This window comes from Coregonus lavaretus, assembly GCF_964263955.1.
Source record: "Coregonus lavaretus genome assembly, chromosome: 22".
NCBI classification, from domain to species: Eukaryota; Metazoa; Chordata; class Actinopteri; order Salmoniformes; family Salmonidae; genus Coregonus; species Coregonus lavaretus.
Genome location: NC_140009.1, coordinates 31,330,058 through 31,344,886, shown reverse-complemented (window position 1 = coordinate 31,344,886; position 14,829 = coordinate 31,330,058). Strand labels below are relative to the sequence as shown.

General features: G+C 43.3%; 1 protein-coding gene across 1 annotated transcript in view; it reads right to left on the bottom strand.

Annotated features, from left to right (window-relative positions):
- LOC311150303 (integrator complex subunit 11-like) overlaps positions 1-14,824 on the bottom strand; it is a 30,079-nt gene extending 15,255 nt beyond the window's left edge. The window contains exons 1-6 of the mRNA XM_084187703.1: positions 14,739-14,824; positions 8,961-9,058; positions 8,784-8,857; positions 8,381-8,609; positions 7,992-8,090; positions 7,860-7,894 (exon numbers count right to left, since the gene is read on the bottom strand). Coding sequence (XP_084043829.1) covers positions 7,860-7,894; positions 7,992-8,090; positions 8,381-8,609; positions 8,784-8,857; positions 8,961-9,058; positions 14,739-14,766 — 563 coding nt within the window. The 5' untranslated portion in view covers positions 14,767-14,824. The remainder of the gene's footprint in view (positions 1-7,859; positions 7,895-7,991; positions 8,091-8,380; positions 8,610-8,783; positions 8,858-8,960; positions 9,059-14,738) is intronic.
- Between the last annotated feature and the right edge of the window lie 5 nt (positions 14,825-14,829).

Below are 14,829 nucleotides of genomic sequence, written 5' to 3'. Positions count from 1 at the left end.
GGTAGAAATATAGTGTAGATCGATCACACAAAAATAGCTTAATGTCAGTACATTGCAGCACCCAGGAATTGAGAGAGCCAGATGTGAAATGTGCACACAATAGACACTACCAGCAATTCCCAACGTTGTCTGGGTAAAAAACATTTAAACCTGATGTTTTCATTTAGTCCCTATAGCTGCTGGCCTTGGATGTATCTCAGTGAGCAAAACTACGTATTTTCAACATATTTTGCTCATAGGGAAGGCTCTCTGCTGGCTTGCCTCCTGTAGCCAATGCTACAGCTAGTGCCCTCCGCTGCAGATAGAACGGAGGGAGGGAGCAGTGGGGTGAAAGACTTGGTAATCAACGTTAACAGGGGCTATTGAATTAATCATGGCTGCTGTTAGCATGTTGGCTAAGTGCCTCTGGCTGGTGCATCCTTCATTGGTAAAGGAAACAGCATCATGCTAGCTTGACCTACAAAGGCCACGAGGGCATGACACATCTTATAAGAATGTTGTATACCCCAATGTGTATGAGTGATGATGTCTATCATTACCATTTAAATGATTGATAAGGTGTTCACTCTCAGTTTATTCTCAAATGTAGTCGGATGCTGAATCTTCGTAGTAAAGTATTTCTCTAATCATTATAATTTCACAATAACTGTATTGTATGATGATGAATAATGAACCACTACAAAGAACCCACTGGGCAAAAATGTGATGACATTGAATCAACATGGAAAACTGATTGGATTTGCAAAAAGTCATCAACTTAAGGGAATTGAGTATTTTTTCACCCAACTTTGAACCTAAAGCCAATGTCATGGTGAAATTGTTTGTTAATTTCATGTTGAATTCACGTTAGTTGCATAGCCGTGGTAAGTAGGGGTGCTGAGGGTGCTGCAGTACCCCTGACAAATCAGAATAAAAAATATATTGATACAAAAATATTTTTTTGAAAAAAATATTTTTTTTACAACTGGGCCTTTACTAGTATTAGCGGACCGATATACAGTAGATGTCTGTAGCGTGCACGTTTTTTTTCTCCAGCATATCAGCTTTGGCAAAAAAGGTAGTTGTATAATTAAGGACCAGCAGCACACCACCCTGCATCCCACTGCTGGCTTTCCTCTGAAGCTAAGCAGGGTAGGTCCTGGATGGGAGACCAGATGCTGTTGGAGGTAGGAGGCACTCTTTCCTCTGGTTTAAAAAAGTATCCCAGGGCAATGATAGGGGACATTGTCCTGTGTAGGGTGCCGTCTTTCGGATAGGAAGTTAAACGTGAGTCCTGACTCTCTGTGGTCACTACAGAACCCGTGGCACTTATCCTAAGATTAGGGGTGTTAACCCCTGTGTCCTGGCTAAATTCCTAATCTGGCCCTCATGCCATCATGGCCACCTAATCATCCCTAGCTTCCAATTTGCCCATTCATCCCCTATAACTATTCCCCAGGTTGTTGCTGTAAATGAGAATGTGTTCTCAGTCAACTTACCTCGTAAAATAAAAATCTTGCAGGATTCAATAGTTGGAATTGTAAGACTTGTTGCCCTGTCCCTTTCTCTGCAATTGTCATTCTAATGTAATCCAGAAAGAACAAAACTCTGTCCTCAAACATTTACATCAAAAGTTGCAATGTTATGAGCAAAGACTCAAAACATCCACATCAAATAAATTATTTTTCTTGATCTAATAACATGAAAAAATTAAATAAAAATGGTGCAGTATTAATTTACCATCCTAACAAACCACTTAATGTAAATGTACATTACTGTATTGTACATAGGGTGGTTATCTAGGTTTGTACCTGTAGACTTTCCATCACCATGAAGAAAAACAATACACAATACAGTAATTTAGTACATTGAGACATCAAGTGGTTTGTGATGATGTGTTGATGTGGCTCAGTTGGTAGAGCATGGCGCTTGCAATGCTAGGGTTGTGGGTTCAAATCCCATGGGGGACCAGTATGAAAATGTATGCACTCACTACTGTAAGTTGCTCTGGATAAGAGTGTCTGCTAAAATGGAAATGGTATGAATTTCAGTTAACATAAAAATAAGTTGTATTTCAAGAAAATGGGAAAAATATCAAGCAAGTATTTTTATATTCCACAAGTGTTATCAGATTAACTGTTTTGTACAGTTAATTTTCAGACTCAAGTTACAAATGCTGGTAAACACTGAAATAACACATTTAGTTCAAATATTTTCACAAATGTAGTGCACTGGGCCTTTACTAGTCCTGTATTAATGGACAGATATACACTGCTCAAAGAAATAAAGGGAACACTAAAATAACACATCCTAGATCTGAATGAATGAAATAATCTTATTAAATACTTTTTTCTTGACATAGTTAAATGTGCTGACAACAAAATCACACAAAAATTATCAATGGAAATCAAATGTATCAACCCATGGAGGTCTGGATTTGGAGTCACCCTCAAAATTAAAGTGGAAAACCACACTACAGGCTGATCCAACTTTGATGTAATGTCCTTAAAACAAGTCAAAATGAGGCTCAGTTGTGTGTGTGGCCTCCACGTGCCTGTATGACCTCCCTACAACGTCTGGGCATGCTCCTGATGAGGTGGCGCATGGTCTCCTGAGGGATCTCCTCCCAGACCTGGACTAAAGCATCCGCCAACTCCTGGACAGTCTGTGGTGCAACGTGGCGTTGGTGGATGGAACGAGACATGATGTCCCAGATGTTCTCAATTGGATTCAGGTCTGGGGAACGGGCGGGCTAGTCCATAGCATCAATGCCTTCCTCTTGCAGGAACTGCTGACACACTCCAGCCACATGAGGTCTAGCATTGTCTTGCATTAGGAGGAACCCAGGGCCAACCGCACCAGCATATGGTCTCACAAGGGGTCTGAGGATCTCATCTCGGTACCTAATGGCAGTCAGGCTACCTCTGGCGAGCACATGGAGGGCTGTGCGGCCCCCCAAAGAAATGCCACCCCACACCATGACTGACCCACCGCCAAACCGGTCATGCTGGAGGATGTTGCAGGCAGCAGAACGTTCTCCAAGGCGTCTCCAGACTCTGTCACGTCTGTCACTTGCTCAGTGTGAACCTGCTTTCATCTGTGAAGAGCACAGGGCGCCAGTGGCGAATTTGCCAATCTTGGTGTTCTCTGGCAAATGCCAAATGTCCTGCACGGTGTTGGGCTGTAAGCACAACCCCCACCTGTGGACGTCGGGCCCTCATACCACCCTCATGGAGTCTGTTTCTGACCGTTTGAGCAGACACATGCACATTTGTGGCCTGCTGGAGGTCATTTTGCAGGGCTCTGGCAGTGCTCCTCCTGCTCCTCCTTGCACAAAGGCGGAGGTAGCAGTCCTGCTGCTGGGTTGTTGCCCTCCTACGGCCTCCTCCACGTCTCCTGATGTACTGGCCTGTCTCCTGGTAGCGCGTCCATGCTCTGGACACTACGCTGACAGACACAGCAAACCTTCTTGCCACAGCTCGCATTGATGTGCCATCCTGGATGAGCTGCACTACCTGAGCCACTTGTGTGGGTTGTAGACTCCGTCTCATGCTACCACTAGAGTGAAAGCACTGCCAGCATTCAAAAGTGACCAAAACAACAGCCAGGAAGCATAGGAACTGAGAAGTGGTCTGTGGTCACCACCTGCAAAACCAGTCCTTTATTGGGGGTGTCTTGCTAATTGCCTATAATTTCCACCTGTTGTCTATTCCATTTGCACAACAGCATGTGAAATGTATTGTCAATCAGTGTTGCTTCCTAAGTGGACAGTTTGATTTCACAGAAGTGTGATTGACTTGGAGTTACGTTGTGTTGTTTAAGTGTTCCCTTTATTTTTTTGAGCAGTGTAGATATCTTCAGCTCAGGCGACAACAAAAAAATTCTGCATCCCCCATCGGCCAAAAAAAATCGCAGCACCCCCACCCACAAACTACTTCCCGCGGCTATGGTTGGTTGACAACTCAACCAAATGTGAATAAACAATTTACGTTGAACTGACGTCTGTGCCCAGTGGGAAAGCACCTCCCATTAGAACAGCTAAATTAATATTCTGTAGCATCCTCAGTAAGCCCATTAAGTTTTACACAGCATTCACCTAGCTAGATGCTGTTGGCTGTCTGAGGCACAGGAGGTTGGTGGCACCTTAATTGGGGAGGACACGCTCGTGGTAATGGCTGGAGCGGAATTAGTGGAATGATATGAAATACATCAAACACATGGTTTCCATGTATTTAATGCCATTCCATTTGCTCTGTTCCAGCCATTGATCATCCTTGGAGAGATTCCCTCTGTTATGCAAAACAGAGTAGTAGAGTATATTCAAACATCTGGCATGCAAATCAAATCAAATCAAATTATATTTGCAACATACGCCGAATACATCAGGTGTAGACCTTACAGTGAAATGCTTACTTACAAGCCCTTAACCAACAATGCAGTTTTAAGACAAATAAGTGTTAAGTAAAAAATCAAAATAATTAAAAAGCAGCAGTAAAATAAAATAACAGTAGGGAGGCTATATACAGAGGGTACTGGTACAGAGTCAATGTGCGGGGGCACAGGTTAGTCGAGGTAATCGAGGTAATTGAGGCACTTGCCGTGCGGTAGCAGAGAGAACAGTCAATGACTTGTCTTGATCCTTCACACTAAGGTGCACTTGGATACTTCCGTACGACACAACAGTTTTGACATCTAATAGTTGAAAGGTGAAACCATGACTCATTATTCCTTTAAGAAGAATTAGAGGCTACACTGCTCCAATTAACTGTGATTGGATAATGAAGGCAGCCAATCATCATTTTAGTACTCCGTTATTCTTCACATTCCCTTTCACTCTGTAGGAGATAAAGACGGGTGTATTTTATACTGATAACAAGTTCAAACAGGTGCCATTAATACAGGTAACGAGTGGAGGACAGAGGAGCCTATTAAAGAAGAAGTTACAGGTCTGTGAGAGCCAGAAATCTTGCTTGTTTGTAGGTGACCAAATACTTATTTTCCACCATAATTTGCAAATAAATTCATTAAAAATCCTACAATGTCATTTTCTGGATTTTTTCCCCCTCAATTTGTCTGTCATAGTTGACGTGTACCTATGATGAAAATTACAGGCCTCTCTCATCTTTTTAAGTGGGAGAACTTGCACAATTGGTGGCTGACTAAATACATTTTTTCCCCACTGTAGCACATTTCAGACATGAATGCAATGCAATGCACAGGAAAAAACTAATAAAAACTGAAATATTTACTACACAACAAACATAAGAGGATAAAAAACAAAAGAATAACAATAAAAACTAAAAGACTAAAAAGCACCCTGAGGAAAAGCAGAGCTAAAAATTTGTGTTTTAAGATCTCTTTTAAATATGTCCACAGTTTCGGCCCCACTCAGGTTCTCTGACAGGCTATTCCAGAGTCTGGGGGCATAGTAACTAAAGGCTGCCTCTCCATGCCTCTTTGTCCTAGGCTTGGGGATAGTTAAAAGGCCAGTGCCAGAGAACTTGAGGGACCTACTGGGTACATAACTCAAAAGCATGTCTGATATGTATTGGGGTGCACAATCGTGGATTGATTTAAAAACCAATAGAATAATCTTTAAATGTATTCTCACAGGCAGCTAGTGCAGAGACTTTAAAACCGGTGTAATGTGTGCTCTCTGTCTGGTCAGTACCCGTGCTGCAGCATTCTGTATGTTTTGCAGTTGACCAATGGCTTTCTTGGGTAGACCAGACAGGAGAGCATTACAGTAGTCAAGCCTGCTTGTAATAAGCGCATGGATGAGTCCCTCTGTATCAGCCTGAGATAGAAACGTTTGCACCTTGGCAATGTTCCTCATGTGGTAAAAAGCTATTTTGGTCACATTCCTAATGTGTCTTATCAAACACACACTCATCCCTGCCCATGAAGGTTCTGGATCCACAATCACATCAATAGGAGGAACAGACTCAGTTCTTGCCTAGCAACAGAGACTGATTGTTTATCCTAGAAATACAAGAACTCCGCCTAATCGGAAGGTGTAAACATATGCTTGTGTGAATTGTATGTGTGCTTTTGCAGCTGCAACACCCAGTGTGTTGAATAAATCTATACCGAACAAAAACATAACATGCAACAATTTCAATGATTTTACTGAATTACAGTTCATATAAGGAAATCAGTCAATCAAATTAAATTCATTAGGCCCTAATCTATGGATTTCACCACATGACTGGGAATATAGATATGCATCTGTTGGTCAAAAATAACTTTAACAAAAAAAGGTAAGGGCGTGGATCAGAAAACCAGTCAGTATCTGGTGTGACCACCATTTGCCTCATGCAGCGCGACACATCTCCTTTACACAGAGTTGATCAGGCTGTTCATTGTGGCCTTTGGAATGTTGTCCCACTCCTCTTCAATGGCTGTGCGAAGTTGCTGGATATTGGCGGGAACTGGAATAGCCGTCGTACAGATCGATCCAGAGCATCCCAAACATGCTCAATGGGTGACGTGTCTGGTGCGTATGCAGGCCATGGAAGAATTGGAAAATGTTCAGCTTCCAGGAATTGTGTACAGATCCTTGCGACATGAGGCTGTGCATGATAATGCTGAAACATGAGGTGATGGCGACGGATGAATGGCACGTCAATGGACCTCAGGATCTCGTCACAGTATCTCTGTGAATTCAAATTTCCATCGATAAAATGGAATTGTGCTCGTTGTCCGTAGCTTATGCCTGCCCATACCATAACCACACCGCCAACATGGGGCACTCTGTTCACAATGTTGACATCAGCAAACCGCTCGCCCACACGTCTGCCCGGTACAGCTGAAACCAGGATTTATCCGTGAAGAGCACACTTATCCAGCATGCCAGTGGCCATCGAAGATGAGCATTTGCCAACTGATGTCGGTTACAACGCCAAACTGCAGTCAGGTCAAGACACTGGTGAGGACGACGAGCACACAGATGAGCTTCCCTGAGACAGTTTCTGACAGTTTGTGCAGAGTTCTTGGGTTGTGCAAACCCAGCTTCATCAGCTGTCCGGGTGGCTGGTCTCAGACGATCCTGCCGGTGAAGAAGCCGGATGTGGAGGTCCTGGGCTGGCATGGTTACACGTGGTCTGCGGTTGTGAGGCCGGTTGGATGCACTGCCAAATTCTCTAAAACGGCTTATGGTAGAGAAATGAACATTCAATTCTCTCGCAACAGCTCTGGTGGACATTCCTGCAGTCAGCATGCCAATTGCACGCTCCCTCAAAACTTGAGACATCTGTGGCATTGTGTTGTTTGACAAAACTGCATATTTTAGAGTGGCCTTTTATTGTCCCCAGCACAATTTAATCAGCTTCTTGATATGCCACACCCGTCAGGTGAATTAATTTTTTGGGGAAAGGAGAAATGCTCACTAACCAGCATGTAAATACATTTGTGCACAACATTTTAGAGAAATAGGCTTTTTGTGCGCCTGAAATTTCTTTGGGATCTTTTATTTCGGTTCATGAAACATGGGACCAACACTTTACATGTTGCATTTATATTTTTGTTCAGTATAAATTACACAGCTTTACCCAGGCCTTTATAGCCTATTGTCTAGTTCATAAAATAATATGTTTTGTGATAACTGCACTGATTTGAATTATGTTAGGGATTTTTCTTAACGTTAAGGATCCCAACTTCGTTTAAACGTTTTAACGTTCACACCCCTATTTCATTTTTTTACATTTTTGTCATTTAGCAGACGCTCTTATCCAGAGCGACTTACAGTTAGTGAGTGCATACATTTTCATACTGGTCCCCCGTGGGAATCGAACCCACAACCCTGGCGTTGCAAGCGCCATGCTCTACCAACTGAGCTACACGGGACTATTACACACAACACAAGATAATTTACCACTTACCCTAAATGTCTGTCTGGCGTCATGTTATAGTCACCCTGCAAATGCAATTAAGGATAAGTTACTTCAAGGCAATCGCATGATTCATGCACTGATCAATAATAAGCCCAGTTCTCTTAATAGGCTAATACTCACAGTGTAGACCACTGACTCTGATCCTACTTTGATCTGCACCATAGCAGCTCCCAGGACGTGGCCTGCATAGTAAGCCTTGATCTCCAGCTCATCGTCCACCTAAGACACCATGACAGAATCAACTTAATACATCATTCCATACAGCAATACTACCTCAAATGTGGTTTCTTGGCCATTATGGAGATAGTAATGAATTTTATGTTATACCCTTGGAGTAGCCTGCTCCCAGGTCTGTTTGTTCTGTCTTGCCGACTGCTATGGTCATTGTCATACCAAACAACGACCATGGGAGTTGGCAAGATAGCACAAATAGATCTGGAACCAGGCTACCCTTGGAGTACTTCTAAGACCAGACATTAGCAATTAAAAGGTATTTCAGGACTGTATACCTGGACGGTCTGGTGGAGGTTCAAAGGGACTACTTTCTTCATGCAGTCCTTGATCATCTGGGATGTGAAGAAGTTGGTCTCACCCTTCTTGTCCACGGTGATCTTCCTGAAGTCCTCCAGTAGGATGGGGCAGATGGCCTTGGTGGGGTGGGTCATGTAGATGGGCCCATCGTAGCCCACCATTTCACTCATGTATGGCAGAGCACCACAGTGGTCCAGGTGGAAATGACTAGGAGGAGAGTTAGTATGATTAATCAATTAAAAGACAGAAGATAAATCAATTAAAAGATCAAAGATAGAATGCCCTTGAGAGGGAGAAAGCTCTTTCTGTGTGAGTCTGATGTTGTTTCTCTTGCAAAAGAGTAGTACCTAGGTATAGCTAAGTGCCGTAAAGACCACAAACCTGATAATCACACAGTCCAAGAATTCTGTCAGGCGTCCTTGTTGTGTTATGTAGGAGAAATCTGGGAATCGTCTCTGGAAAGACAACAATGGCACAATAATGGAACATCAAAAATACCAAAAGATTATCGGAATGGCATAATGGGACAGTGACATTGAGAATCATGAAGCTACTTACATCATCATTGAAACCCATGTGCATCCCACAATCAAGCATAACATTTTTGCCACCAATCGAGACAAGGATGCAGCTGCGGCCAACATCTTGTCCAGCACCTGAGTAGGGACAGGAGGACGAGGTACAAACATGAACATCTCATCCATAACGTTACTGATTTGTCAAAAGTGGTGGCAACTGACCATTAAGATTGAATGTCCAGAGCGCATGCGTCGGATAATCTGCACTAGACGACGAACCAAAACTAGCGTCATTGCATTTTGATACCAAAATGCAATTACACTGTCGGTGTGATCGAGGCATAACGCCTCGATCACCAGTGGTGTAAAGTACTTCAGTAAAATTACTACTTAAGTAGTTGTTTGGGGTATCTGTACTTTACTTTACTATTTATATTTTTGACAACTTTTCCTTTTACTTCACTACATTCCTAAAGATAATTATGTACTTTTTACTCCATCCATTTTCCCTGACAACCAAAAGTACTCATTACATTTTGAATGCTTAGTAGGACAGGACAATTGTCAAATTCGCGCACTTATCAAGAGAACACGTGGTCATCCCTACTGCCTCTGGCCTGGTGGACTCACTAAATACAAATGCATCTTTTGTAAATAATGTCTGAGTGTTGGATTGTGCCCCTGGCTATCTGTAAATTTTTAAAACAAGACAATGGAGCTGTCTGCTTTGCTTAATATAAGGAATTTTAAATGATTTATACTTTTCCTTTTGATACTTAAGTATATTTTAGCAATTACATTTACTTTTGATACTTAAGTATATTTAAAACCAATTACTTTTAGACTTTTACTCAAGTAGTATTTTACTGTCTGACTTTCACTTGAGTAACTTTCTATTAAGGTATCTATACTTTTACTCAAGTATGACAATTGGGTACGTTTTCCACCACTGTCATTCACACGGACAATGTCATTGCATTTTGGTACACCAGAAGTACATTCATTTCCAATGGAACGCTGCGTTTGCCTTGCAGCATTGCGTTGCCGAGGCAGTTGTAGTGCGTTCTGTGTGGTGCATACGTTGGATTTATCGAACGTCTGCGTCAAACTGTATGCGTAGTCGGCTTGACAGAAATGGTTGCAGAAAGTGTATGTTTAATTTTTGTTGCACACATAGCTAGATTATACTGCGTAATATGTTGCGTAAAGACGCTGTCGGTGGAGGTCAATGAGAGAGGTGTTTGGATGTTAAACAACGAGACAGAGTCATTGATGCGAGTAACCAGTCTTGTTCGTGCCATCTTACACCCATAAAAATAGTCTAATTTAGTTAACAAAAAAAATGATACAAAATCATCTGTGCTCTAGCAGAGGTTGCCACTGAGTTAGGTAGGAGGATTTAGAAATGTTGTAAACAGTGATTGACCACACACTCCAGCACAGTAGGTGGCGGCATGCACCTTTAACGTTGGTTTGCAGACCGCCATTCTATTTTTTTTATTTATTTTACCTTTATTTAACCAGGTAAACCAGTTGAGAACAAGTTCTCATTTACAACTGCGACCTGGCCAAGATAAAGCAAAGCAGTGCGATAAAAACAACAACACAGAGTTACATATGGGGTAAAACAAAACAAAGTCAAAAATACAACAGAAATACATATATATACAGTGTGTGCAAATTTAGCAAGTTATGGAGGTAAGGCAATAAAATAGGCTATAGTGCAAAATAATTACAATTAGTATTAACACTGGAATGATAGATGTGCAAGAGATGATGTGCAAATAGAGATACTGGGGTACAAATGAGCAAAATAAATAACAATATAGGGATGAGGTAGTTGGGCGGGCTAATTTCAGATGGGCTGTGTACAGGTGCCGTGATCGGTAAGGTGCTCTGACAACTGATGCTTAAAGTTACTGAGGGAGATAAGTGTCTCCAGCTTCAGAGATTTTTGCAATTTGTTCCAGTCATTGGCAGCAGAGAACTGGAAGGAATTGCGGCCAAAGGAGGTGTTGGCTTTGGGGATGACCAGTGAGATATACCCGCTGGAGCGCAGACTACGGGTGGGTGTTGCTATGGTGACCAATGAGCTAAGATAAGGTGGGGATTTGCCTAGCAGTGATTTATAGATGGCCTGGAGCCAGTGGGTTTGGCGACGAATATGTAGTGAGGACCAGCCAACAAGAGCGTACAGGTCACAGTGGTGGGTATTATATGGGGCTTTGGAGACAAAACGGATGGCACTGTGATAGACTACATCCAATTTGCTGAGTAGAGTGTTGGAGGCTATTTTGTAAATGACATCGCCGAAGTCAAGGATCGGTAGGATAGTCAGTTTTACGAGGGCATGATTGGCAGCATGAGTGAAGGAGGCTTTGTTGCGAAATAGGAAACCGATTCTAGATTTAACTTTGGATTGGAGATTCTTAATGCGAGTCTGGAAGGAGAGTTTACAGTCTAACCAGACACCTAGATATTTGTAGTTGTCCACATACTCTAGGTCAGACCCGTCGAGAGTAGTGATTCTAGTCGGGTGGGCGGGTGCAAGCAGCGTTCGGTTGAAGAGCATGCATTTAGTTTTACTAGTGTTTAAGAGCAGTTGGAGGCTACTGAAGGAGTGTTGTATGGAATTGAAGCTCGTTTGGAGGTTTGTTAACACAGTGTCCAATGAATGGCCAGATGTATACAAAATGGTGTCGTCTGCGTAGAGGTGGATCTGAGAGTCACCAGCAGCAAGAGCGACGTCATTGATATACACAGAGAAAAGAGTCGGCCCAAGAATTGAACCCTGTGGCACCCCCATAGAGACTGCCATAGGTCCAGACAACAGGCCCTCCGATTTGACACATTGAACTCTATCTGAGAAGTAGTTGGTGAACCAGGCGAGGCAGTCATTTGAGAAACCAAGGCTATTTAGTCTGCCAATAAGAATGCGGTGGTTGACAGAGTCGAAAGCCTTGGCCAGGTCAATGAAAACGGCTGCACAGTACTGTCTATTATCGATTGCGGTTATAATATCGTTTAGGACCTTGAGCGTGGCTGAAGTGCACCCATGACCAGCTCGGAAACCGGATTGCATAGCGGAGAAGGTACGGTGGGATTCGAAATGGTCGGTGATCTGTTTGTTGACTTGGCTTTCAAAAACTTTTGAAAGGCAGGGCAGGATGGATATGGGTCTGTAACAGTTTGGATCTAGAGTGTCACCCCCTTTGAAGAGGGGGATGACCGCGGCAGCTTTCCAATCTCTGGGGATCTCAGACGTTACGAAAGAGAGGTTGAACAGGCTAGTAATAGGGGTTGCGACAATTTCGGCAGCTAGTTTTAGAAAGAAAGGGTCCAGATTGTCTAGCCCAGATGATTTGTAGGGGTCCAGATTTTGCAGCTCTTTTAGAACATCAGCTGTCTGGATTTGTGTGAAGGAGAAGCGGGGGGGGGGGCATGGGCAAGTTGCAGCGGAGGGTGCAGAGCTGGTGGCCGGGGTAGTGGTAGCCAGGTGGAAAGCATGGCCAGCCGTAGCAAAATGCTTGTTGAAATTCTCGATTATTGTAGATTTATCGGTGGTGATAGTGTTTCCTAGCCTCAGTGCAGTGGGCAGCTGGGAGGAAGTGCTCTTATTTTCCATGGACTTTACAGTGTCCCAAAACTTTTTGGAGTTAGTGCTACAGGATGCAAATTTCTGTTTGAAAAAGTTAGCCTTTGCTTTCCTAACTGCTTGTGTGTATTGGTTCCTAACTTCCCTGAAAAGTTGCATATCGCGGGGGCTATTTGATGCTAATGCAGTACGCCACAGGATGTTTTCTATCATAGAAGAAGAAGCAGAGGTTGCCCCTGGTAAAAGGCATGGGCTAAGGTTGACGATGGATTGGAGGATTGAAGGTTGGGTCAGAGGCGAAGGTTCATAGTTTAAATTAGGAAGGGGGTGGAGCATGGCGTCTTCAGCGAAAAGACGAGCAGTTGGAAAGGGAGTAAGTCCCGATGATAGTGAGGATAACAGCTCGGATGAGGGGTCGGAAGACGAGGGTGATTCAGGAGAGGAGGACAGCAGATCAGAAGAGGAGAGCAATGAAGAGGTCAAGGCCGAGGATAGAATAGACGCTGGAAGGGAAAGGAGGGGGAAAATGGAGTCCTTAGAGAAGGCAAGAAACAGATATAGGTTTGGAGAAATGCAGTATTATCATAAGGGATGATACTTGGATGAATGAGGAGGAATGGAGGGAAAAAGAGAGGAAGAGGAGGTCTAAGAGAGGGAGGAAGATTGTGAGTTTGAGTCAGTTAAAAATGGCGGGAAAAAGGGAGAAGGTTTGTTAAAGAAGAGTGGTAGGAAATGTAAGCAAAGTGAGCTGAAGACAGGAGTAGAAATGGAAGTGAATGAGGGTGATGTATCGGAGGTGGAAGGTGTGGTGAAGTACTCGGAGCCCGAGGATTGCACAGCGGGTCAGGATAAAGATGAGTCTGTGACAGTAGGAGTGAAGTTTGTGGGAAAAATGGATCCTTGCCTTTTGGCTGATCCAATTGTGGTTTCAAGATGGGTGAAAAGAGCGTTGGGTAAAGTGGAATCGGTGAGGGTAACCAGAAGTGGTCTAGTGATAATTGTTTGTGTTTCTGTTGGGCAGAGGGAGAAGGCGCTCAGAGTTAAACAAATGGGAGAAAGAATTGTGAATTGTTTCGCTCTTAAGAAAAGGGTGCCATTGAGAGGAGTGATTACTGGAGTAGCAGTGAATGTAAAAGTTGACCAACTGAAGGAGATGATTCCCGGTGTGTGGGAAGCTCGTCGTTTGGTGCGATGTAAACAGGGTGGCGAGAGTGGGGAAACAGAAGAGTCATTGTCTGTTCTTTTGAGTTTTGAAGTTGAGTCTTTGCCTGAGAAAGTGAGGTTAGGATATATAAGTTATCCAGTGCGAGCATATGTGCCGAATACCTTAAGATGTTACAGGTGTCAAACTTATGGGCATGTGGCAGCAGTGTGTAGGAGGGAGATTCCAAGGTGTGAGAAGTGTGCAGAAGGGCATGAGACAAAGGAGTGTGAAGCAGTGGGGAAAGTGGTGGTGTGTGCTAATTGTAGGGGTGGCCATGGGGCTGGGGATCAGACATGTCCAGTGCGAGAGAAGCAGGTTGAGGTTTCCAGGGTAAGAGTAGAGAAGAAGTTGTCATATGCGGAGGCAGCGAAGAAAGTAGAGGAAGATGGGCCAAGGGGGAGGGATCCTGAGAGAAATGGTGTGAGTAGTAGAGATATACCAGTACATAGGGATAAACCAACAAGAGACATATGTTTCAGTATGATTGGATTTTTGGCATTTATAGCAATGGTTATCAACTGTACTGCAGGGGTGGAACGTAAGTCGCAGAAAATAGAGGTTGTGGTGGCAGCTGCAGAGAGGTATTTGGGTGTGCGAGACTTTGTCAGAAAAGTTACATGGTGTGTTAAGGGGTGGTGTCCCATTCCTTCAGGCTGTTGGCCTGAAGTAGGAATAAATAGATTTAAAGTGGAGTATGGTAGTTTTTTTTTAGTGAGTGTAGTATTAGATGATAGGGTATTTGTTGTATTTTTTCTTTTTTTAAAGCGAAGTATAAGGGAGTTATACTCCAGTCTAGTAGGTGGCAGTAATGCAACATTTATTGGATGCCAACCGCCGTTAAACCTCAAAGAAGAGGAGGTTGCCCCTTTCGAATATGAGTGTGAAATCAAAGACGGTTTAGAAACTGTGGTGGAATCACAGGCAATAGGAGAGTTAACGTTAGCTAGTCTGGCGGTAAACAAAGTGCTCAAAAGTTCGTAGCTAGCTATATTTCGTATTTTGAAGAATTGTTGACTTACCCAGTGGTGTCACTTTTATCTCAGGCATCCTGGCTGGGTGTTTACACTAATAGAAGTGGTCGAAAAGTAGTTGGCTAGCTAACGTAGACTG